Here is a 25,314-nt window from a genome sequence, read left to right as displayed (position 1 = left end):
CTCCCACTACTCATGGTCAAAGGAAAAGAGTTCCGATAGTAATAATGAGAAAATACTTATGATGATTTTTAATCTCTTAAAGCATCCTCATAGGTCTGTCCAGTATGGTTCTAAACCAATACCTGTGCAAATGATTTGTATCCTCATAGCACAAGAAACGGTGCTACAAATCATACTACACACTAATCTCTGATGGTCATTATTCGTCCACAAAATACGACCTTGGTTAGGGATAATTTTCGATTAAAATATTCAACGTTCACTTAATAGGTGTTTCTTTATCCAAGCCATTGACTTGATACCCTATTTTGAATATTTATTAAAATCGAATGGACTCATTATTTAATTCTAAACCACAACTAAATAGTTTTGTGGAATATTTAGAAATATTTTATTCCACTATGAAACTTCACAATGTTTCATCTTATGATAAATGGTTTTTCCCAAATGTTTTAAGTGTAGTACTCTTCATAAAACATTCATAGAAATCACACTCATATTTGATATGCTTGATTTCTTTCATGCAATTATGAATGTTGCCGTTCACTTATTGCATAGGTTTAGTTATAATTACTTTGCAAACCTTAGCATCTTCATTATCCACCATTTCCATAATAAGATGATAAAATTTTGAGAGTGTTAATGGATTACATGTGATTCAGGATTTATTGTCCAAGCAATGGCTCCCACTCATTTTCATGATTTGAGACCTTCTACTTGACAACCTACAATCATTAATGTTCAACAACGAACCTTTCCATTTAACATCTATCTTATTATTGCCTTTAAGGCAACAATATTCTCAACATATATTTTAGTAGACTCCCCGATGATGCCTTGCTTGGGTTTTACTCCAAGCGACTCACAACGATTTGGGATACCCTAATCACTTGTGATCATGGAAATTTTCCTTAAATTCCCGCACATTATACATGGATGCACATCCATGTTGCCATTCTCAAGCCACGACACTTCTTGCCTCGTGCTTATAAATGGCTTCCTTGCTAAGGAACTAATCCTTGTTAAGGTTTGTGCTTGCAACATCAAAACTCAAATTATATTTGTTTCCATGCGTCAAGAACTCATCCAACTACTTATCTAAGTTCTTTGGATGTTCTTGACTATAATCTAATGATCTAATACTTAGATTAATGTCGATTGGTATTATATACGTACTTCACATGCTCTAAGCATGTAAGTCATTTGACGATTCCATATCATAGCTTTACATGATGGATTTAATTCTAGAATTATTCTCAATTTTATTCCATCCATGTGACATTTAGCTCACTGAGTCTTGCCAAATTGTTCGCTATATGATATGATTGAAAGTCTCTTACTAGAGTCTTTCTTGTTTGATTTAGTACTTAGCCTAGCTTATACTTAGTTCAAACATTTACTTAGCTTCATACATATGGGTCAAAAGCCTTTCAAAGTCCTTCATGTTTAACATGGTAATTTCCTTTACTCATTTAAACATTTTAATTAAGTCTATACCATAGAACTTAATTCCCAACATGTACTAAGTATCGTCTTTAGCTCGGTCCATTGTCGAAAATACTTTCAAATCTAAGCATTTAGCATTAAATAGTTGTTTCACAATAGAGTTCGTAAACATCTTGTTGGACCATTACTTTTGCTCCCACTAAACTTCTTGTTCATCAGAATTTCTATGTTTCTCCATAAGTCAATCCTCTTATTAACTTTATGAGAAAACACGTTCCAATTTCTTCATGCAATGCTTTCTTTAATCTCATGACGGATTCCATGTGCTTGCTTTCAAATCTAGCATTATTTAGATTTTCAAAACCCTTAGACCATTCCATAGTCACTTCCCAAATTCCATTTTGGGAAGGCGGTTTTGGTATCTATTTTGCCATATTTCATATGCGCAATTTTGCTAGATCAATCAAGAAAAGACTTGAGCATTCCAATTGGTGAATGGGATTTTATTAAAATCAACTCCTTGAAATTAATTATATCCTTTACAACCAATCTAGCTATGTATGCATATACATTTCCACATTTGTTAGTTTTCTCCTTGAAAACTTATTTGCAATCGATGGGTCTTTCACCTTTCATGCAAATTAATCAAGTTTAAAACATGATTTTCAAACATGGAGTCTATTTCAAATTTTCATGGCTTTTAACCATTATTCGGAATTTGGATTTGTCGTAGCTATCTTACAAGACATTATTCCTTTACTATCTAATAGTAAATAGTATTCTTGTAAGTCTTAGGTTTGTTTCTAACTTAATAGAAAATTTATAGGATTCAATCCAAGCCTTTGGTGAATTCTATACCTATACGGGGTAATTGCATCAAACACTGAGTTTTAAGGCGCTTTCAAAGCCCTTTTATTATGTTGATCTTACTCCAACATCTTTAATGTTTTGTGAGTAATGATTTATCTTTTAAGGCACTTATAAAGTCCTTTTTAGTATTCTTGATCAAGCATTATCACGAAGTCCTTTAAGGTCTTCTGAGATTCTCAGTTTTAGTTTGTTGCTAAGCTCGATGGTCATCGAGTTCATTTTCCTCCCACTTGTCGTTTTGGAAACGTGTTACTTTCCAGAAAGACACTACTTAAAGCAACAAACAATTTTTTTGTCCTCAATTAGGATGTGGAGGTAATACCCGTAGTCTCACTTGAATGCTTACAAAGAGACATGTATATTGTCTTTGGGTAAAAGTTTGTTGTGAAACAAACAGTTAGCTCCTACTTGAGCTATCTTAGTCTTTATTGAGCCATTCAGCTCCCACTGAGTCACCTAGCTCCCACTGAGCCACTTTGCTCCCACTGAGCTAGTGAACTCTCACTGAGACTAAGAGCCTTAGACATATACTTGAAAAGACTTTTAGAAGTTATTTCTATCCATAACTAAATATGGCGTCCTTTCTTAGCTTCGACATTTTGTTTAGTGTAACATTAGTCATTTGTGCAAATCTTTAAGAACTTTATAGGAAGGGTTGTGAACCATCATCGTTCGAGTCATTTTCAAATGACACCGAGGTCTCCGTGAAGACACACCATGTTCTTTGTGGAGTTATTTATGAAATTTTCCATTCATAACTTTGAGATAGTCACGCTTGGCTCAAGCAAACATCGCTCGATCTAATCTAGACGTTTTGATATCTTGCCAAGTCGATTCTGTACTTCACTGAACTCTTGAGCTACTCAAGTCAAGTTTGTTCACATTTGATGAATATAGCCATATCCTTTCAAATTCTTTGTGAAACGTTGAAGTAATTGAATCCTCTTTAGCCTTCGGAGTCAATTGTCTATACCGAGAACAATAGCTCTCTGCTTTGTCGGTTTCAACAAGTAAGACTTTCTTGTCTTAGAACGATTCCAATTCGAGCAACTATCAAGAGCCTATCTAATAGAGCCTTGAGTACGTTCTTGTCGATGTGACATTTCTAAAGATATTTGGAACGCAAATCAAGCCCATAACTCGAGCTTAGTGAGTTTATCATGTTAGGGAAATGTTTGTTTATAATCAAGCATTCTTGACTCAACGTTTGGATAGCCATGCCATTCAAATAAATCTCGCAACTATTGCTCATTATTTTGAATGTGAGTCTTTCCGTGTGTAAACGGATCAATTGCTGATTATGGAACATAATAACCATTACTTGTTCCACCCTTTGGCTTAAAAGGTCTTTAAACAAAACATACGACCTTACAACTGATGTAGCTCTTCTTGCTTCATTCTAAGCTTGTAAGTCGATAACTTAGCTTAACTTCAATAGTTTGAGGTCACTATCATAGTGGAACACTCAAGCAGTATCCGATACTTGTGAAGATAACGAATTGCTAAGTAAACTACAATAACATGAACTCATGAGTTGAAATGAAATCTAATTCCTTTTCTTCGTTCCTTCTTTCCTATATTTCTTATCATACAATATCTCATAATTTTACTTTAAGAATCATTTCTTTAAGTACCTTGACTCTTATACTTTGTTAGGCATAATCAAGCACCTAGTGCGCCGTAAAACAAAGTTCCATCTTTTCCATTAATTCTTACTCGAATTACTACATCAATGAGTCCTACTCAATTATGTATGATGCGAAAAGATACGTTGGTTGTCAAACATTGACAATCTTGAGTTTTCAACTCAATACCTCATGTTTTATCAAAACTACCTAGTATTTTGATTACATGATGTCCAACCGTCCTTTCGGACTTAGTTATAAAAGTCATTTATGAGAATTGTATTTTAGAAATGCTTTTCCTGTCTTTGAGAACTATTCTCAAGGATTTCCTTTACCAATCATGGAAACAATATTATTTGATTTAGAGTAATATGAATATAAGTGCAAAGTATAACCATTTATCAAGAACATAATAAGTTTGAAATTTAATAGCATTCATGCAAACTTCAATCTTATTAAACGTCTTATTTACGCATAAAAATTGTCCCTATTTGGCGAAAATAAGGCGATTCCAAGATCCAAAGAAACAAAGAGTGGTTAAGCATGCTTTGGCTTGTCTTAAACACTCAATCTTCTAGGTAAGCATTGCCTTGCTAATGGCTCTAAGCCACTCTTGGTTAGACAATCGTCGCATCTAATGCATCTTTGATGATATATCTCTTTTGCCACGGTATGTGAGGACTCCTCACTCATACCGATGAGTTAAACCAAAACCAACGTGCACACCCGGTGTGCCTTATGCCCCTTAGAGGAGTGATGGCACCTCGCTTTGGCGTAGCCTACCATCACCATCGTCCGGTTAGTAAGTGTTGTTTTGGAAAGGCAAGTTTTACTCAATATTATTAGGGACTTAGGATTTCTATGTTGGTTGATTTAAGTGAACTTAACTAATCATCGCAACATCAAGAAAACCTAAACATGCATCTAACGAATATTTCACACACATATATATAACCATAAAATATAAAGCGAAATAATAGATGCATATTGGCAACTAGCATGACCCCTTGAAATCTTCATATCTTCAAAAGATCTTCATTTGCATTTCAAGGCTTTGTCTTCCAAGATACGCCGTCTTCAAGACTTAACCAAACTATGCAAAAACTAGTGTCTACAACTAGGAATAATCTAAATATTAAAGTACAAAAATACTTAACGGTGCGTAGACCGTATTTAGATTTACAAAAATATATAACGGCACGTAGTCCGTATTTTCTATCCTAGTCGGGTCCCACTAGTTGCCATTTCATAAAACCTGTGAGAGAGAGAGAGAATATATATATTCCATTCAACCATTCACTATTTGTGAATGGCCCATGCAATTTACAAAATTAACAACAAGTAAAATGCATTCAAACAACGCGCGCACTAGTAACTAATCTAGGTGGTTAATCCGATTAACACGCCTAATTAAAACTAGTCAAAGTTGTTTAACCGATTATATAATTACGTCATTAACAATTGAAGCTCCCACTAAATTCCGCATTTCCTTAATTAATCCAATTAATTAAGTCGGCAGCACCCAAATTTGTCAAAATAAAATTTTGCCAATGCCGCTCAAAAACCCGAGGCCTAGCCTCCCAAAATTTTAATTAAAATGAACAAAATTAATTAAAATAAATAAACGGCAAAATAATTAACTTCAAGCCTACTACGGCTAGTCAACTCACCGCACCAAGCATACGCACAAGCCAAGACCACGAACACACGACCCACGGCACACGGCCGCAAGCCGCTGCCACAGCACAACCGTGCGTGGCTGCTGCTGCCGCGCGTGAGCTGCTGCTGTGCGTGGCTGCTGCAGCGCGTGTGGCCCACCATCCAGGCGGCGCAACCACCGTGGCAGCCACATGCGGGCTGCTGTGCAGCCCGGCTCGCCATGGTGGTGCATTGCCTCGTTTTGCGTGCCACTACCTTGGGATTTGATCCCTTTTCCGCGAGACAAAAATAATTTATTCTAAATTAATTTTAGAACTAATTTAGTGAGCAAAATAAAATTTTAAACAAGTCTAACTTAATAAAATTTTCAAAGTGCAATAACCAAAATAATTCCAAGAACCATCTTTAATTAAATTGGTTTAGCTTGGTGCAAAATAAAATTGAGGCAGTTTCTCACTTTCAATTTAATCATTTTAAATTAAACTTGAGAATTTGACAAAGTAAAGGGAAGTTGGAAAAATATGAACTTTAATGTTCAAATGAAAATTCCAACATCTAAAATTTGTGAATCCTTGAAAATTATATCTTCCAACATGAAGATAACCAAATTTCTATCACAAAAATCGAAATTTATGTTTCTAATCAACTCAAAATGATTAAAACAACAAAGTTCAACTCAAAATAACATGGAATTTAGTGGTTTTCAAAGTTTCAATCACTTATCATAAATAAAGATTGAATCTTTAACACTTAGGAAGCCTCAAAACTAAAATTTTCACACTAAAAGGCAATTAGTTTGCAATTATGTGAAAATAAATCAACCTTTAAGCATCAAATACTACCAAGTAAGTGTGCTTTAAGGGGACATAAAAGTGCAGAAAAATATGCAAATAATCAACCATATAATCAACAATTTATGCCATTAATTTCAAGGTTAGAAAAGACTTAAAATTTTTCGTCAAAAACGAAAAACCCCTCGAAAAAGGCATTTCTGGTCAGAATTTGGCTAAAATCACATACCCAATGGGGTAAAACCCTTTCCAGAACACGTTTTCCACCCAAAATTCAATAGTCTTGGGCGAAAATCTAGGTTCTGGGACAAATTCGACATTAAAAACGGGATTAAATAAATAAAACCGAGCTACTAATCTAATTAGCAACATAAACCAGAAAATTAAGCCAAAAATAAACCTTGAAAAACATGATTATAAAAATAAACGAGCGGGGCTCCGATACCGCTGTTGGGGTTTGGTGAGTCTGACTCACCGCGGAAACAACCCCTCCCAAGGAACCACTCGCAATAATTAAAATCACAAAGCATAAATAAATATTCACAAAGAAAAGATAACGAATCTTACCCTCGAAGCGACCTTCGCCCAAAACCCGGGGCTCTTACTTGAAAGCTACTAGCACGTCAAGCGCCGCGCCTCCAACGGTATCCACCCACAAATGGGCGAACACAACTTTAAGGTCTACTACCTTGGGGTTAGCAAGGTCCGACCCAAACCCGAGTGTTATGTGAGTTTAAGAGTTTTCCCAAAATTATGGAATGCTCTTTCTAACTCCCACTCAAGCACTTTACTCCAAATCCCAAGCTTGGTATTTATAGAGAAAAGTATGAGTGAGAATTTCTATCCCATCAATGTAGGATCATGAAATTCCACAAATTAATTTTAAGCTAAATTAAATTAAAATTGCAAACTAATAATAAATCTACAAGTGGCATTACCATGTGAGATGGGTTGGTGAGGACCACATGGAGAGTAGGGGACCATACTTGCTCCCCACTCAATACTCTCCTTGTGCCACATGTCCTCACTCACTTACTCCCATTTTCCATACTTCCCCTTAACCCACGGCCCTATGGCCCGAGCCAAGCCACGAGCCAAGCCCGAGCCCGGCCCGCTGCCAGCCCGCACCTGACCCGAGCACAGCCCGCACCAGCTGCTGCTGTGCGGCTGCTGCTGCGGTTTGGTGCGGCTGCGGCTGCTGCCGTGGTGCGGCTGCTGCTGTGCCTAGCCGCGGCTGGCCGGGGCTGCTAGCACGGTGTGCTAGCTCGTCTTGCCCCTAGCATTCGGATGCTCAGGGCACACCGATGCTAGGGGTATTTTCGGGAATATGGTCGATTTATTATTATTTTGCGCGTCTCGTCTTTTATCATTTTAGACTCGACTTCCGACGATCGGTTTCGACGCTCTAAGCTCGAATTACCGACGTCTAAATATTTAACACTCAGGCGACGAATTAATTTCTTCCGAATTAATTCGTCGAGTTGGTTCGCATATATTTGCTTGGGTGTGACCCGAAGGGTTCAGTCAAGATGAAGCTGTAATATTAATTATATTAATATTACTGATCGGAAGCGGCCTCCACCCAGGCATTCCGATCACTTGACCTTACTGAATATATTAGCTTTCTAATAATTCTGAACCCGCTATCAGAATAATACACTTGTTCGAAGGATATCATTCCTTTCAATTACAATTTAAAACGGGTATTTTTTTTCTGGATCGCTTTGATTTTGACACCTTTATTACTAAACTAACTGTAGAGGATTAGTGGTACAGTAAAATTTAAAAATCAAAGTGACAAACTATGGTCGAATCACCACTTTTACTGTTATATTAAATTACCATCATACCCTTATTATGTATCAATAAATACATAACAGTAATCTCTTTATAATTCCTCCAGGCTTTGCATCATTAAAATGGGCCAAGACTTATACTCGTTTGAAGCTTCTAAAAGCCCACTCGAGGTGGCCTAAGGAAGATTCTAGTATGGAATACCCAACGTAACAAACTAACAAGTCGTCTTCAAAACAAAATTCTATTTTTGACGAATAGCAATTTTTCATTCAGGACTCAGGAGATCCTGCTTTCCAGTTTTCAATTCTCAATTTTCAATTTTCGCGTTACTTGTTTGCACACGCACAGGTCAGTCGCTCTCCTCTAATTCCGAAAATTCATCTAAAAATTTCATCATAAATTTCAATTTAAATGTAAGTTTTGTTAGAATCATGTTATTTGCATATCTGATTATTGTTATATATTAATGATTATTAATGTTTCGATTTGAGTAATTTGCGATCAAATTTTTTTGAATTTGTTATATGGTTGAATAATTATGTTATTTTGTGTGTGAGAGGTAATATTATTCGATTCATAAAATGGATTGTTTTCTTGGAATTTTTTCGGTTTATACACTGATGACGAATTAATGAATTATGGTTGAAATTAGCTATTTTTGCGATAAAAAGGTTTGATGTAATTGATTTATTGAAATAAAATGTTGGTTTAATGTAATTGATTGATGCATAGTAATATATTTGAATTTTATTATCTCATTATCTAGGGAATGAAAATGGGTTATGCAGCAATGCAGAATCTCAAATCAACAATCTAATTAGTTGGAGTAGTTTGCCAATGAGCTATTCATGCTAGTGATTTTTAGCACTCTAAATTCGAATACTCGTTTCATCTCTAAAAGTTTTTCGTGTTCCAATGCAAGGATTTCTCTAATTACACATAAATAAAAATTAAGAAACTTTGACACGAATCAAACAAGACCCAACTATAAATTTTCTTATTTGTAAATTATAATAGGAATAATTTAGAAGATTCTTTCAAACTGTGCATAGTTGCAAGATTCTAAATGGCTAGAACTTTTTGATACAGAGAGAGTAGCTTATATTGGCATTTGGCAACCCGACTAAATCGCAATCTGTGTTTTTTTCTTTTTTATTGGATGAAAGAAACTGATGCTGTTTTGAATAAGAGAAGTTGCTAAAATTTCGTTTGAAATGAAAGAAAATCAGTATATTTTTATATGGAGCATATGTGAATTCAGTGTATGACAACCTGCTATACATTAAACATGATTGTCTTTGTAGCATTCGGGATTTTTAAGTAATGACCCATACTGCTACTTTTGCTAATCTAATTAGCAACTCGAATATTCAACTTCTACCGTTGTAGGCCTATATATTCATTAGTCATGAGTTTGTGGATCAAACTACTATATTGTACTAAGTTATGAATATTAACTGCATAAAATGACTGGTCAGGCAATTTTGAAGGAGTGAATTGAGACGGATCATTAAATTACTTGTATTCTTGTAATGAATCGTTTGGATGAGAGTTACAAGGATAGGGTAAAGGCACTTTGGCGAGCTATCTGTGCAACAAAATTTGTAAACGATGACAATGAACCGTGTCAAATTGAAGAGGTAACATTCATGATTCATTTTATTGAACTTGCTTCTCGTATAAAGATTTCTAAAATGTTGGATTCAATTAAATTTATTCTTACGGTGTTTTCTAGGGTCTCTTCGTGGGGTCTGCTGCAGCAGCGAACAACAAAGCTGCATTGAAACAGCATAATATTACTCACATCTTGACTGTGGCTGGTTATATTCGTCCTGCTCATCGACAAGACTTCACGTATAAAATCATTGAAGGTAATTTTCCCCCAGAAAATTCGTCTAAGTTTAAGGACACTGTAGCCTGTAGCCCAGTACCTGCATAATTGCATATATTGCTGCATGGAATAGAAATTAAACTATGTATTGTTATCTTTTGCTACTGAAGCCAAAAGAAAGCAATTTAAGATAAAGGTTGCATTTGCTTCTCCTTTAACTTAGACGAATTTAGATGAGATGTTCTAATCGCTGCTGCATTAAGCCAAATGCCTTGCTTTTATCTATTTATAGTGGAGACAAAAAAAAAAACGATATCACTTGTGACTAGAGCAGATCATTGCTTCATGACTTTTGCTAAGGGTATGGAAATTGAAGGTCCTCAGACTTCCAGGTGTGTCTGATTTTCATGGAAGCTGTTAATAAATCTCACCAATATGACCTTTTGGATTTTTGATACCCATGTATCTAACTTGAATTTGATTCCTTGACTCAACTTTAAGTAAAATTCTTAGGTACTTGCAAATCACCTCTCTGTATGCCTATAGATTGCTATGTAACTTAAGCTTCTCATTTCCGATTATGTTATTGTTTGTTCGAATTGTTCCTAAGATTAGCTTTGTGTCTCATCCAAAATTGCTTTCATGTATATTACGATCTTTCTTTAAATAAATTATGCTGATGTAAGGTTGGAATATTAATGTCCCATATGCTAATATCTTTGAATTTTATTTGCATAATGATCTCGTTGTCTTACCTTTTCTTTCAATTTGGTATTGAGGCAGTGGTGGACACAGTATGGACCGATCTTGCTCAGTACTTTGATGAATGTATTGATTTCATTGATGAAGCTAAAAGGTCAGGTGGTGGAGTATTGGTTCACTGCTTTGCAGGGAAATCCAGAAGGTAGGCTAAATCGCATATTTTTCAGTGATCATGGTATTGAAACTGATTGGTGAAATCAGGTGTCATACGAGTAATGGTTTCATTTTTTTTAAAATCCGGATGGTTGATCTAAACACGAGTTGAATGGAACTGAGTACACAAAAAAAAAAAAAAAAAAAAAAAAAAAAAAAGTGATTTAAATGACAAGTTGTTTCTATATTGTAGGATGTTGGTTGATTTGTGTGAATTGGGAGTTGAGCATTACATATTGAAAAATATCCCCTGGAGCTATAAATGAGTGCAACATTTTTACTCTTGTTCAGTGGTTGTTATCATGCTATGTTGCTGTATCAAATTGTAATTGGAGGGAGGAGGGCTTCATGTTTCTTGTTGGTGATACTGAAAGTGGATTTAATAGTATTTCTTTCTTTCTTGATGCCATGTAGTGTGACTATTATTCTTGCGTATTTGATCAAAAAGCACGGCATGACTCTATCTCAAGCTCTTGAATACGTGAGAAGCAAAAGGCGACAAGCATCACCTAATACCGGCTTCTTACAGCAACTCCAGAAGTATGAACAATCATTGCAAGGTATGTAGTTCGTGCTTGTTTTTATGTTCCCGTTTGCTTTGTTTCAATCTGGACCATCTCTTCTTCCTCCCTTTTCAATTTTCGAGACTCAAGGTTTAGTTTGTCAAGTGAGCTATGTGTGTTAACAACTTATATAATTGCAATTTTGAGCCAACATCTCCCCCTCGTATTTTTTATACAATTTGAAAAGCAGCATCTGTCCAAATTCCTTGGCAAGGACATATAGGGATGCTACATTTTCCATTGCAAGTTGTTTCTGCAAAAGAATTCCTAAATCTGAGTTGTGGGGGAGCCTGCTCGCCTCGTCAAATCGAGTCTTGCAAAACAACGAAAGTCAACTGTCTCGTAGGGTGTTCCTGAGAAAGCCCCTCCGACGGTCAAGTCAGTCAACCGTGTTTAGAGAGAAAGTTTGTAGAGTGATAGAGTGGAGCAAATTAATTACCTCGCTAATCTGTGTAGATTAGTATTTATAAGAGAGGATTAACTAACTTGATTAGGGTTAGGATTAGGGTTCCTGGTCGTTCTAGGTCGTATTAGGCCCTGTTGGGCCATATTAGGGTTTCTCGGGATGCGTGTTGTGCATGATTATAGAATTTTCCTGTTTAGGGTTTAGGTAAGGGCATTTTGGTAATTTCCGTATTTAATGAACATGGGCCCATAGGGGGTCCAAACATTAGCCCCACGACAAAGTCGTAAAGTGCACTCCGCGGTTTGGGAGTTTGTCGGAAAGACATCAATTGAATGAAATCAACCGGCTCGGTGACATGGATTGTGTTCGAGTTGCGTCCTCATAACAACAATTAAATTTTTGTTTCTTTTTTCTTTTTAAAGTCGAGCCTAGTGCTGGCGGATTGGGACCGGGCTGGCTGCTGCCAGGTGGGCCCTGGGGTGTCCTTGCCTGCCTGGGCGAAGATGCCTAGGCAGGCTACTTTGGTGCCATTGCTTGGGCGAGGATGCCTAGGCGAGCTACCTGGGCGCTACTACCTTAGCGATGATGCCTAGGCGAGTTGCCTGGGCATGCTGCCTGGGCATGCTGCTTGGGTGATGATGCCTATGCGAGTTGCCGGGCATGGTGCCTAGGCATGCTGATACCTGGGCGAATACATGCCTGGGCTAGTTGGCTGCTGGGGTTGAGTGATGCTGTGTAGCACCAGCACGCACCAGCTTGTGGCAGGCCTAGCTGGGCGATGATGTGCAGCGCTAGCACGCAGGGTTCGGCGATGATGTGCAACACTAGCCCATGGCTGGCCTTGCTGGGCGGTGATGTTACTGCGCACCAGCAGCCTGGTGGGCGATTCTGCACGAAGGGCTCGCCGTGCGCCTGTCTTTATTGCTGCTTATCATTTCTTCCCGCATGGAGGGACATGAAGTTTGTTGGCATCAACAAGATCTTGAATAACGTCCTTCAAATTTCAACATTGCTCGGTAGTGTGGCCCCCTCTTTGATGGAACTTGCAGTGGGTATTGGGATTTCACTTGGCTCTTCTTTCCTCAGGTTTTGGCTCTAGAAATGGCCTAATAGGTGTGATCAATCCTTGACCGTAAAGGTGATCAAAGTCCGCATCATTAGTCATTCTTAAAGGAGTGTAAGTTCTCCTTTTCTCGGGCAATGGAGCATCAAAAGCTAACAATTCATTAAGATCGACCTGGCATACATTGTTGGCATTACCTTCAGGCTTAGAAGACGAAGAAGAAGAAAGGTCGTTCTTCTTGTTTTTCTAAGTGTTATTATTGTTACCACTAGCAGTCTTTATTAGCTCATCCTCGATATTAATGCCAATGTCATATACAGATTCGAAAGTGTTCAAAGGCAAGAACCTTAGGTGTTGCTTATACTTGTAAGTTAGGTTCTGGATGAAAAGGCGAACCATCTCTCTTTCTTTAGAGGGATCTACCAAGAGTGCAGCCGTTTTCCTCCACCTGTTTAGATAAGCGGTGAAGCCTTCATTCTCTTTCTGTTTGAGAATGGAGAGTTCACGTTCAGACGTTCTGGTTTGAATGTTACATTTGTAATGACTTATGAAACTGTCAGTGACATTTTGCCAAGTTATAGTATGCTTGGCATAAGAGAATAAAACCATTGTTGGCAAGCATGCTCTAATGAGAGAGGGAACACCGTAGGGAAGAGTGTTACGTCCAATCCCTTGAGAGCCATGGTGGTAGAGAACACATTCAAATGAAATATTGGATTGTCAGTAGGCTTAAACTTTGGAATATCAACAGTGGAGAACTTTTCAGGGAGCCTGTCCTTCATATCCAAAGGAGTAGGAGGCTGTTCCACATCGGTAAAATCCTCGGAAATCTTGTTCATCTGTTCTTTTAATTTGTTAAGGGTAGCAACAGTGACGTTGTTTTGTTCCATGGTAGTGACCCTAGTGGTAAGGGTTTGCATCATGGCAGACAGTGCCTCGATGGATTTGTTTATATTCTCAATATCTTCCTTAGTGGCCATTGGAACAAACTGAAAGTAGTTTGAATGTGATAAGTGATGTGGAAATGGCGAATTTTTTCTTTGAACGTCTCTTAGATTTAAGAGATTGTTGCGGTAATGACTCGAACCGTATTAATCTACCGCTGCTCCTTACCCAAGTATTGTGAAATAAAACAATTCACTTAATTGTTTAACTCATTGCTCAAGATAGAAAAGGAAGAGGAAAAAATAGACATTTGAAAAAGGGTGAGAAAAACTCCACTCATTTTTTATTATGACGAAAAATGGGGGTGCATGAACCTAGTATACGATCATAAAAGACATGGTGCACGACTCGAGTCGAAAAATAAAGAAAGTGTGTGGACTATACTTGACTCCTGAGTGATTAAGTAATGTTATAAGACTTATGGTATGATCGCATGGCTAGACATGTAAACATTAACCAAAATGATTGACGTAAGGACTCAATTAGCACGAAAGACTAAAAAATGAGCTGACTGGACTAAACCCTGACTGCCGTGACACTGTGCTGACTGCCGTGACAAGGTGTTGACTGCCGTGACGCGGCGTTACTGCCGTGGCGCGGTAATCAGCTCTAGGTTCTGTTTTTTGCAATAATCTAGTTTTTTCAGTTTTAGATTTTGCGCTAATTACTACTCCCTTCGTGTTTAAATACTTGCCTCACTTTCCTTTTTCGGCTGGTTTTAAATACTAGCTCCATTTCCTTATTTAGAAAGCTTTTATAATATTTTATTAATTTTTCTTACTTAGTAGACCCACCATTAATCATATTTAATTAATTTCATATTCTCTCTCCTCCAATTCTCTCCGCTATTTTTACTTTTTACAATTTTTTATTCTTCGACCTACCCCACTACCTCCATATTTTATTACTTACTCCAACTTCTCCTAAAACTCCGCGCATGGAGAAATGGAGCAAGTATTTAAAAACGGAGGGAATAAGTGAGTACGGTCCATTGGCATTCATTAGTCATAGAATAAACCACCATAGACAAAGAAATATTGTTAAAGTTAGGATCCAAACGATCAAATATATACGAATAGGGCACGTAGGCACAATGATGCAAAGAGTAGTTCGCAACCTAAGGTCAAGTTTTATGTTACACTATGGTCAAGTTTATTTGGTGTCAAAAGGATGCCATGGTTAAGAGTTTGGATGCGTTAGCAAGACAGCCTCCCTTGAGGGTGTATGCTAATGGCGGTTCCGCAAGTTCATGATTAAATCGAACTCGACTCCATGATTTGGGTGAATTTAATAACTCGGATGAACTCTCATTACCATGAGCGTTTTCGGGTCGATAGAGCTAAATTCCCTGGGGCTTAGACGTATGTAGAACACACGTTTTTTCAGAAAAATCGAAGGAAGCTAATAACGAGAAATAGAACAGAACCACTGGAAGAATTTTACAGGGACCGCAACATGGTTGAAAATGTCGTGACACGATACAGTATACCGCGTGACGGTGTCCTTTACCGTGTCACGGTGCCTTTGGCGTTACACGGTGCTTGTAAAATTCAAGCAATGCCTCGTTTTTTTCGATCGTGATCAGATTATCCAATTTTCCCTATGGGTGAACCTCAAATACGACGTTAATACGTCTATGTAGATGCAAACAATGCCAATTTAATCACAAGAATACGATTCAAGAATCTTTCAAGTCTCATTCACTCATCTTAATTGAATATCGATCACTCAAATCGATAAATAACCAAGAATCCTCCCCATTGGAGTCGCCAAATTGTAGGCGTCGTTCGAAGTGCGCCTACGTTAAGCATTTGTGAATATGCTTGGCATTCATAAGAAATGGGAATTGACATATACTATTAGGGACAATGATTAGGGACAAATAAGGTAATGAGCTGCCAACAACTTTTTAAGGAACTTGTAAACAGTTCACGGATTATTTAAGGGAACCACGATAAGGGACAACGATAGGCAACAACGATTGACCCGTGAAGGTTACACCCCATTCATAATCCATGATATTACTAACTCCATATGGTTCGGAACAACAAAAGGAAGATCAGGAATGATGGTACGAAGTAAGTCATGGAGTCGCATTCGCCCGTATTGGCCTCTACTTGATTCTTATAGTGAAAAGTAATTCCTACGATCTTAAAGGCATACAAACAAAATATTCAATTCGCTCCAAACTATTATTATGCTAAATTGGTTGAATATTAATGCAACATATAATTCTAAAATATTCTGATTACTTCAATTAACAACAAGATTAAAAAGAAACCTAAACCGGTCGTCCAAATTATCTTATTAGGCATGATTTTCAATTACATATTCTTTTTAACTTGCAATATGGTGATCATAATAACAATAGAATAAACATTAATATTGGAAGCAATTTAACCATTATATCGTTAGTCAAATCAAATAATAATAAACCTAAAATACTAGCAATATTAAAATAAAATAAGTAATTGAATTAATTAATTACTCACATTTCGCGCGCTCCTTTAAATTGCTACATCATGAATAAATTGTTAGTAACTTCTAGAAAAATATAAATTAAATATAAATAATTAAATTAAATAAAATGCAGAGTTAATTTGGTCCAAACTCTTAGTTAATTGTACCTTTTACGTCTTGGTTTAAGGACGGAACATCGGGTCAAGTATGAACTCTTTGGAGTGATTAAAGGATGTATGGTGGAAGAATAGGGAAGGCTAGAAATTAGGTTTAAAGAGGGAAAAGAAAATAGAGAAGGTTTAAATGTATAAGAGAGGAAGAGAGAATGATTTTTTGGTCCCCGAATTGCAGAAATGAGGGTGGATATTTATAGAAGAAACGAACAGGGAAATGCACGTAACCCTAGAAGAGATAAAAGTCGCAAAAAAACCCTAATTGGGCACCGTGACACGGTATTGTCCACCATGGCACGGTACACACCATGTCGCGGTGTACAGGTTGTCCAAAAATGCGTCCAAATTAATTTAGCGCGTGAGAAAAAACGCGGAAAAGACATGTGAAAGCACCTTGACATGGTGAAGAATACCGTGACACGGTACAATGCACCGTGACGCGGCATTTTAGCTATTGCGCGGTAATTCCAGTTTTTTACGCGTTTTTAAATTATTATAACTTTTGATTTGTAATTCGGAATGAGGCATATAATATATCGTTGGAAAGCTTATAAAGTCAGAGTGTCGACGCGGATCACTTCAAGGACTTGGATCACCAAAATGAATTTAGGATCATGCAACTGTCGTGGGCCAAAGGTAGTGGCCCATTTTTTTTTTTTTTTTTTTTTATTTTTATGTGGTAACTAACATGTCTTTACTACAGTTTTCATTACGGGTCGCCGCATTTGCAAAGCATGGGTTTAGTGTGGATCGTTTGACCCAAGAGAGGGAGCAAGCCATCCTAGAAGCCACCTCGTTGAAGCAGCCGGTTGCGGACCTAGAGTCGTATCTCGAAGATATTAAACGCATTCGGCAAAAGGGTATCTGGAAAGTGAACCGGATCAGGAGAGAGCGAAAGGAGGCTAGGAAACAGCTGACTGCGGCCGCCCTAATATGACATTGTAGGGCAAGGGTGTGCCCACCACCAAAAAGTTGGCGACCAACGACCTTCCCTTTCCGTTAGGACCAAGTCGAACTTGCAAACGTATTGTCACTTTAGGAAAGACGTACTATCTCCCGAAGTCAATTATGGGTTGGTTCACGGGTGACAAATCTTCTTCGTTGTAATTCAAACACTTCAAGCAATCAAGGGTAATGGCATCTGATGATGACCCGCTATCAACGAGCACTCGACTTACTTTGAACTATCTCAATGACCTAGGGGTCGTCGTGAGGGACTTGTAGTGGGTGTTCTGACTTTCCTCCGAACGTCATGATGAGTGAAGAGGGCGTTGAAGTTGGTGTGACCTTGAGCACTTGATGTTGTAAGTTATGTAGGTTGTCTTTTGCTTTGTTTACCGATTCTCCAAGCGCTAAGCCACCGGCAATGACAGCAACGTGTCCTTCGATATTGTCGCTGCGAGTCCTTCTTGCCTTTTCTTTTTCCTTGTTTGATTAATCAGAACCCTTAAGGTATTTGTTAAGTTTTCCTTCGTTAGCAAGTTCATCAAGGGCTTTCTTTAACTCCCTACAATTCTTTGTGGTATGCCCGCATTCGCGATGATACTCGCACCAGAGTCTCTTGTCCCTCTTTTCCTTAGGGGTCCGAAGTACAGGAGGCCTTGGCAACATGTTTTTCTCCTTGATATCCAAATAGATCTCACGACGATTACGGTTGTATCGAGGGTCGTTACCATGATCTGTGATTAGGTTGGATCGTTTGGATGGTTGGCTCTTTGAAGGTTTATCCTCATGCTTCCTTTTTTTCTATGGTTGAGATTTCTCACGGCTTGTGCTACAAAATTCTGAGGCTTGTATATTCTTGTGTGCCCACTCCATGGATTCAGTGAGGGTTGAAACCCCCGACTCGATAAGCTTAAATTTGAAATCCGTGGAACTTAGCCCCGCCAATTAAAAAGGCTGTTAGTGCGGTCTCATCCGGTAAGTTTTGGATTTTCAAAGACTCTTGGTTGAACCTTCGTATATAGTTCTGTAAGGTCATCGTCTTTCCTTGCGTCACAGCCATTAGATTGACGCTTGTTTTCTTCTGTCTTGCTGCGTGCTTGAATCGGCTAACAAACACACGTTCTAGATCTTGGTAGCTATGGATACTACCCTTTGGCACACGCTTCTGGAACCACAACAAGGCTTGTCCCTTTAGCGTAGTAGGGAAATACTTGCACCAGATGTCCTCGCAACTCGTTTGTACACTCATCCAGCGAAAGGCTCTATGGTTGGCATCTTAACCTTGTCCACTTTTGGGGCATTCATCAAATCCTGACTCAGTGGAGTTAGTGGCGCAAATAAATGTGATGGCAATCGTGGTGGTTGTTCATCTTGGTCTCGATTTCTTCCTTCATCTCGAGTTCCATGGCTCGTATGACGAGATATTGGATCTCGCTCAGACCTGTCCTGCCTTGCTGGATCTTTCGAATCCCCTACATCCTCCCTACAAGAAGGTGATCAGTGATCAGGCAACCTACGGCTTCGGCTTTGCCTACCACTTCACGTCATATTCTCGTTGTTTTCACAAGCTTATTGCTCTATTACCCTACGCCTATTAATGAGTTCTCGGGCGTCCATCTCGCGCCGTTGTAGGCGCATCTCATCAATGGGTCGCCTAGCATCCGGGTCTCTAACATGATTAGTTGGTTCACCGTCCCTCCGGCGTCGACTTGCAGTAGAGTGTTGACTGGTCTCTATGCGGACAGGTGATATGACAGGCCGACCATGGGGAGATCGACGACTGTTTCCAAATCTACTATAGACGGACCTAGCTGCACCGATGGGTTATGCCCTACGGCTGTGTCCCCTACTTCGTCGGGGGACATCATGGGGCTGCGCCCCTTGATTGTTCCGCGACCCCTGGTGTCCTGGACCTGCTACGGCCGATGAGAGAGACCTGCCTGGTTGTTTTCATAGCTTCGGTCAATTGTTTGAGGGTGTCTTGGAGAGTTGTGTTGAATTGTTCGGTCAGCTTTTCCAAATCTTGTCTAGTTACAGGTTGCTGATCTCCCTGATCAACGGGTTGTTCAACCTCCATATAATCACCTTAATCTTCACGATTGGATTGTTGGTTATTCCACGGCTGATGGGGTGGGTGCGATTGACCTTGGGTTTGATTTTGCCCACCAGCGTTTTGAGAAGGATCGGTTCGACGGGTGGTAACCATGACTTTTTATTCGACGAGTCCCCACAAACGGCGCCAATTGTTTCTGCAAAAGAATTCTGGAATCTGAGTTGTGGGGGAGCCTGCTCACCTGGTCAAACCGAGTCCTGCAAAACGACGAAAGTCAACTGCCTCGGGGGATGTTCCCGAGAAAGCTCCTCCGACGATCAAGTCAGTTAACTATGTTTAGAGAGAAAGTTTGTAGAGAGAGAGAGAGAGTGGAGAAAATTAATTACCTCGCTAATCTGTGTAGATTAGTATTTATAGGAGAGGATTAACTAACTTGATTAGGGTTAGGATTAGGGTTCATGGCTGTTCTGGACCGTATTAAGCCCTGTTGGGCCATATTAAGGTTTCTCGGGATGCATGTTGTGCATGATTATGGAATTTTCTTGTTTAGGTAAGGGCATTTTGGTAATTTCTGTATTTAATGAACGTGGGCCCATAGGGGGTCCAAACACAAGTCATTTGTGAAGAAACAATCTTGTTCGTAATTGTGAGACTATCATGTTTTTATGTTAATTGTAGTCAGTTGATTGAATCTGTACCAGGAAAGAGATGGATTGATTGTTCTATCTTATACGATTCTGTTTAAGTTTATTTTTCAAGGCTTGCTATTAATTGTTCTAGGTAGGTGATCTGAACTGTTAAGATTATTGCTTTAAGTCTAACGATGTCAAAAATAATTGCAGCCAAAGAATCTCCCAAATGAGGGTTCCAGAGATTTATGGGTGACTTCTTGCTTGAAGATGGCATCATTGAGAATTTCGAGACCAGAAGTGTATGTATTGAAATTCTTGCACACCATCTATTATTTGATATTTCTACTTGTATAGTGCTTCAATTGCTGAATTCTGTTATATTGAAATTTCAATTTACTACGAAGTATGTTTACTAGTACTGTAGTTTTGCATGCTCCCAACTGAGAACTTACAGTATTTATTTATTTAATTTTTTTTGTGGTAGATTATATGGAGTGCTAACTGCTAAGCTTCTTGTGATAATCACGTAGTCCAACAAAACTACTCTCTTCCTGAAAGTTGTTCACATACATCATGCAATTGTAACCCAAATTTAATATCCGATTGATATCTTCCAATAAGTTAAAACAAATAAGGTATACTTTGCACTCCTTTCGTTCGACAATGTTTCCATCTCCACAACTCGTTCTTGAGGCGTACCATTGACAATCAATGTCTAATTACGAAGAGAGGAGTAACAATGTAACATCCTTTTTTGCGCCATAAGTCAAAAGTAATGAAAGAAAATAATTACTCCGTATCATTTAACTCAAAAATAATGAAAGAAAAAAAAGAAAAAGACCACTAAGTAATGATAAAAATTTGATGGGATGATGCTCAATCAATATCTATAGTAATATATTAAAAGGCATTTTCTAAGAACGTCTATGTGCCACATAGACCTCTCGTTGCGCCACATCACATACTCAATTCCTTAATACGTCATGTCACCCAATTAATTGAGGTTTGAACACTCAACCTCTTAGAAGAAAGATTATTGTTTAACCATCTATACTAATTGTCACTTATCCTCTAATCTTGCACACAAATTAATACTATACTACAAAAGTATTGAGATCATATTACAAAATTAACAGTTGCGCAACAAGAAAAAGTAGCAACTTGGGGCAACGCTCAGGCTACACACTAGTTAATGACATTTTAAAAAAAAATGTGGCTAGCTATACCGTGTGGCCAGCCATCATAGAAGTTACTCCGTGAGTGTTATAGGGGTTACCCGGTTAATGTTAGGGGTTATTTCGTCAGTGCTAGTGGGGTTACTTCGTTTTTTTACAAGTGGTCACACGGTACAGCAAGCCACACACAAGACACGCTATACTTTTAAAGGTTTTTAACCGTCACAAAAATTATATTAAAAATAATACTCCATATGTTTCATAATGTTAGTCGCATATGGAATCAATCACATAAAATAAGAAAAGAAGAATATTTGGAATCTAACATTAAAGTACAAAATAATTCATAATTAGTTACCTTATTTAAGTTTTTTGATTTTTTTTTTTAGAAAGCATAAGTCATAATTCAAGGTAGAGATTTCCTTACTTAGAACCATGATGTCATCAATCCACAATTAATTAATTCCAAAAAAAATAAAGTTACAAATAGAACATATTCAATATGGGTAGATCTTTTTGAAACGCTCAAAATAGTATATGGGACTAACATTATGAAACGGGGGGAGTAATTTTATTACCCTTGGCAAGTTGGCAACCCTTCCATTTTTATTCCCCTCTTTCTTCTCCAATCAAAATCTAGGGTTTTTCATTTTCTCTCTCCCCATTAAAATTAGGAAAATTTGCAAATTACAGCTATTTAAAACTTGTATTTTGTAAATTGCGGCTATTTTAAAAAAAATTGCAAATTGCAGCCCAAAAGTTGCTACAAATTGTAAATTGCAACCTAATTTAATTTTTTTCATCGAGTTGCGTGTCAAAAAATGTTCGTTCAAGGTTTTAGGGGCCATCTTATTCCTTAAGGTTCCGAATTGAGCTCGAAATTCGCAAAAAAACAACGTAAGTACCTCGTTTTGAGTAACAAAAATATATCGATTTGTGGGCGACTATTTTTTTTTTTGTAAAAACGAGGCACTTACGTAAATTTTTTGCCAATTCCGAGCTCAAGTCGGTTCCTTTAGCGCTAAAATGGCCCCTAAAATCTTGAACGAACATTTTTTGACGCGCAAATCGATGAAAAAATTAAATTAGTCTGCAATTTACAATTCATAGCAACTTTTTGGCTGTAATTTGCAATTTTTTTTTAAATAGCCGCAATTTACAAAATACAAGTTTTAAATAGCTGCAATTTGCAAATTTTCCATAAAATTAACACCATTATTAAGTAGTTTAAAATCAAACCCAAACCCTAATTCAAGTATTTGCAATGACCCGTTTTTTTGGGTGTGGGTGGCTTTCGTGGGAGGGGTGTTATTCGTGGGTGGGGATTTGGCGGGTTGGAGGTTTCTTGTGTGGGGGTTTAATGGGTATATGTAGGTTTATGGTGGCAGGCCAGTTTTGTGGGGGTATTTTTCATGGGTGGAGTTTAGGTGGATGGTTGTTTTTCGTAGGCGGGGGTTTCTTGAGTGGGGTTTGGGTGTGTGGTCGGTTTCGTGGTGGGTTTTGGAGTTGGTGGTGGCCGATTTTGGGAAAGGTTGCGATTGGTGATAGGGATGGGAGTGAGGGTAGTTGTCGCGGTGGAGGGTGTTGCGGGTAGTGGGTTTTGGGGTTGGAGGCAACCATGAAAGATGAAAGGATGGAGAGAGAAAATTGTTGAAGAGATAGAAACTAGTTAACCATGGTTAAACTTTATGGCTATTGACTGTCATTAGAAATAAGTGAAAACAGAGAACTGCCAATGAGATTTTCCCTTAAAATAACCAATAAAGGAGTGAAATTGAAAAGTCAAATTCGAAAAATTGTCCGCTCGATCAATCCATAGGGTAAGGGACCACTTTAATGACAATAATAAAAAATAAATCGTCTTTCATTCAACAAGGAGAGTATATCGTCTTCCGGCCAACAGGGAAAGCATGTTCAGTGCACAGGCTAAGTTTGCCCGTTCCAAATGGCAAGCAAACAACCTCTACTTACTCGGGCGTTGAATAACAGATTGTTGCATGCCAAACAAACAAGTTCTCCTGGTGCCCAAAGCAAGACCAATTGCAACTACTCCTTTTGTTTTAAAATGTTCTTCCCAATTTGATTATGTGTGTTTGTCAATACATCACTTTAACTTTAAATATTATTAAATGTACATCAGTAAAAATATAAGACTTGAATATTACTCCCTCCATTTTTAAATACTTGCTCCACTTTTCATTTTTGGCAGCTTTTTTTTTTTAAAAAAATACTTGTTACATTTCATTATTTGGAAATCTTTTACAATACTACGTATTTTATTCATTTCTCTCAACTGGCGGACCCAATATAAATCATATTTTATTAATTTCATATTTTCATAAAATCATATTTTAATAGAGCAAGTATTTAAAACGATCGAAAAAGGAAAGTAGAGCAAGTATTTAAAAAGGAAGGGAGTATATGCTATTTGTATGTATGATGTAGAGTGGAGTCAATAATATTCACTAAAGTTTTGGGAAAGCTAAAAGCATAATAGCATTATCATTATTGATTAGAAAATTTGTATAAATTTATGAAAAAGAAAAATATGTATAAATATATTTAGAATATTATCTTCGTTTATATTTTCTCGTGTTGCTAGCTATAAAGATGTAAGTTATTTTAATTTCATTAATTGAGGCAATTGATTAATCGATAACCTAGCTATCAAGAAATATAATTATACAAATTAAATAACATACAATGCGGTGTGTGTAGGAGATTGAAGTTGACTAAAATAATTACATATATAAGATTCTATAAAGATCAAGATGATAAATCAAATACCGAGTGATGGGATACGGGGGCTAGGCCTCCATCAGCCCGTAGCTCCGCTTTTGATATAGGCCTTGTTTGGCAATTGGTTGTTGGCTGTTGGCTGCTGGCTGTTTAACTTGGCTTGTTTGACTAGCTGTTAGTATTAGTATTGGTTGTTTGACCATTTTGTTGTATGTAAATATGTTTGGTAAAATTAGTTGTTAGCTGTTAGCTGTAACTATGCAAAATAACCTTAAAGGACATTATTATGTGTTCTTATTAATTTATTATTTAGTATTCTTAATTACAAATTACTAGTTACTCATTTTTAATTATTAATTACTAATACAAAATACTAACTACTAACTATTAATTATTAATTATAAATTATTACTAACTTCTAGTTATTAAGTACAAAAAACTAATTATTAATTATATAATACTAATTACTAACTGTTAATTACTAACTAGTAACTATTAGGTACTAATAATTACTAGTTACTAAGGTAACTATTAATTATTAAGTACTAATTATATATAGCAAATTATTAAATATAAACGACTAATTAATTACTCCATGTTAACTATTAATTATTGACTACTAATTATTCATTATTGATTATTAATTATTAACTATTAATTATAATTATTAATTATTATTTATTATTTATTAATTATTAATTAATAATTGTTCTTTATTATTTATTAATTATTATTTATTACTTATTATTTATTTATTAATTATTAATTATTAATTATTAATTATTATTTATTACTTATTATTTATTAATTATTAATTATTACTTATTAATTATTAATTATTAATTATTAATTATTAATTATTAATTATTAATTATTAATTATTAATTATTAATTATTAATTATTAATTATTAATTATTAATTATTAATTATTAATTATTAATTATTAATTATTAATTATTAATTATTAATTATTAATTATTAATTATTAATTATTAATTATTAATTATTAATTATTAATTATTAATTATTAATTATTAATTATTAATTATTAATTATTAATTATTAATTATTAATTATTAATTATTAATTATTAATTATTAATTATTAATTATTAATTATTAATTATTAATTATTAATTATTAATTATTAATTATTAATTATTAATGATTAATGATTAATGATTAATGATTAATGATTAATGATTAATGATTAATGATTAATTATT

The 25,314-nt window shown here is 36.6% G+C and overlaps 1 protein-coding gene across 2 annotated transcripts; it reads left to right on the top strand.

Annotated features, from left to right (window-relative positions):
* The first annotated feature begins 8,384 nt into the window (after positions 1–8,384).
* LOC145582008 (dual specificity protein phosphatase 1-like) lies at positions 8,385–20,657 on the top strand. Of its 2 annotated transcripts, XM_081639045.1 has the most exons (6): positions 8,385–8,536; positions 9,667–9,828; positions 9,924–10,059; positions 10,803–10,923; positions 11,349–11,494; positions 20,385–20,657. In XM_081639045.1, exons 2-6 carry the CDS (start codon positions 9,721–9,723, stop codon positions 20,402–20,404), a joined length of 531 nt encoding a protein of 176 aa, XP_081495171.1. In that variant the 5' UTR covers positions 8,385–8,536; positions 9,667–9,720; the 3' UTR covers positions 20,405–20,657. The 2 variants fall into 2 exon arrangements, with proteins under 2 accessions (XP_081495171.1, XP_081495172.1); XM_081639046.1 differs by lacking the exons at positions 11,349–11,494; positions 20,385–20,657 and adding an exon at positions 11,128–11,330.
* Positions 20,658–25,314: the final 4,657 nt, after the last annotated feature.

This window comes from Chenopodium album, chromosome 15, assembly GCF_948465745.1.
Source record: "Chenopodium album chromosome 15, dcCheAlbu1.1, whole genome shotgun sequence".
Classification (NCBI taxonomy): domain Eukaryota; kingdom Viridiplantae; phylum Streptophyta; class Magnoliopsida; order Caryophyllales; family Amaranthaceae; genus Chenopodium; species Chenopodium album.
The sequence above is the reverse complement of the archived record's forward strand: the minus strand, read 5'-3'. Positions and strand labels throughout refer to the sequence as shown.

What these genes read in the sequence shown, in the direction of transcription:
- LOC145582008 (XM_081639045.1), top strand. Translation starts at nt 9,721, where the DNA reads ATGAATCGTTTGGATGAGAGTTACAAGGATAGGGTAAAGGCACTTTGG. An exon ending in CACGTATAAAATCATTGAAG is followed by an intron (nt 10,060 to 10,802) that starts GTAATTTTCCCC and finishes GTATTGAGGCAG; the next exon opens with TGGTGGACACAGTATGGACC. An exon ending in GTATGAACAATCATTGCAAG is followed by an intron (nt 11,495 to 20,384) that starts GTATGTAGTTCG and finishes AAATAATTGCAG; the next exon opens with CCAAAGAATCTCCCAAATGA.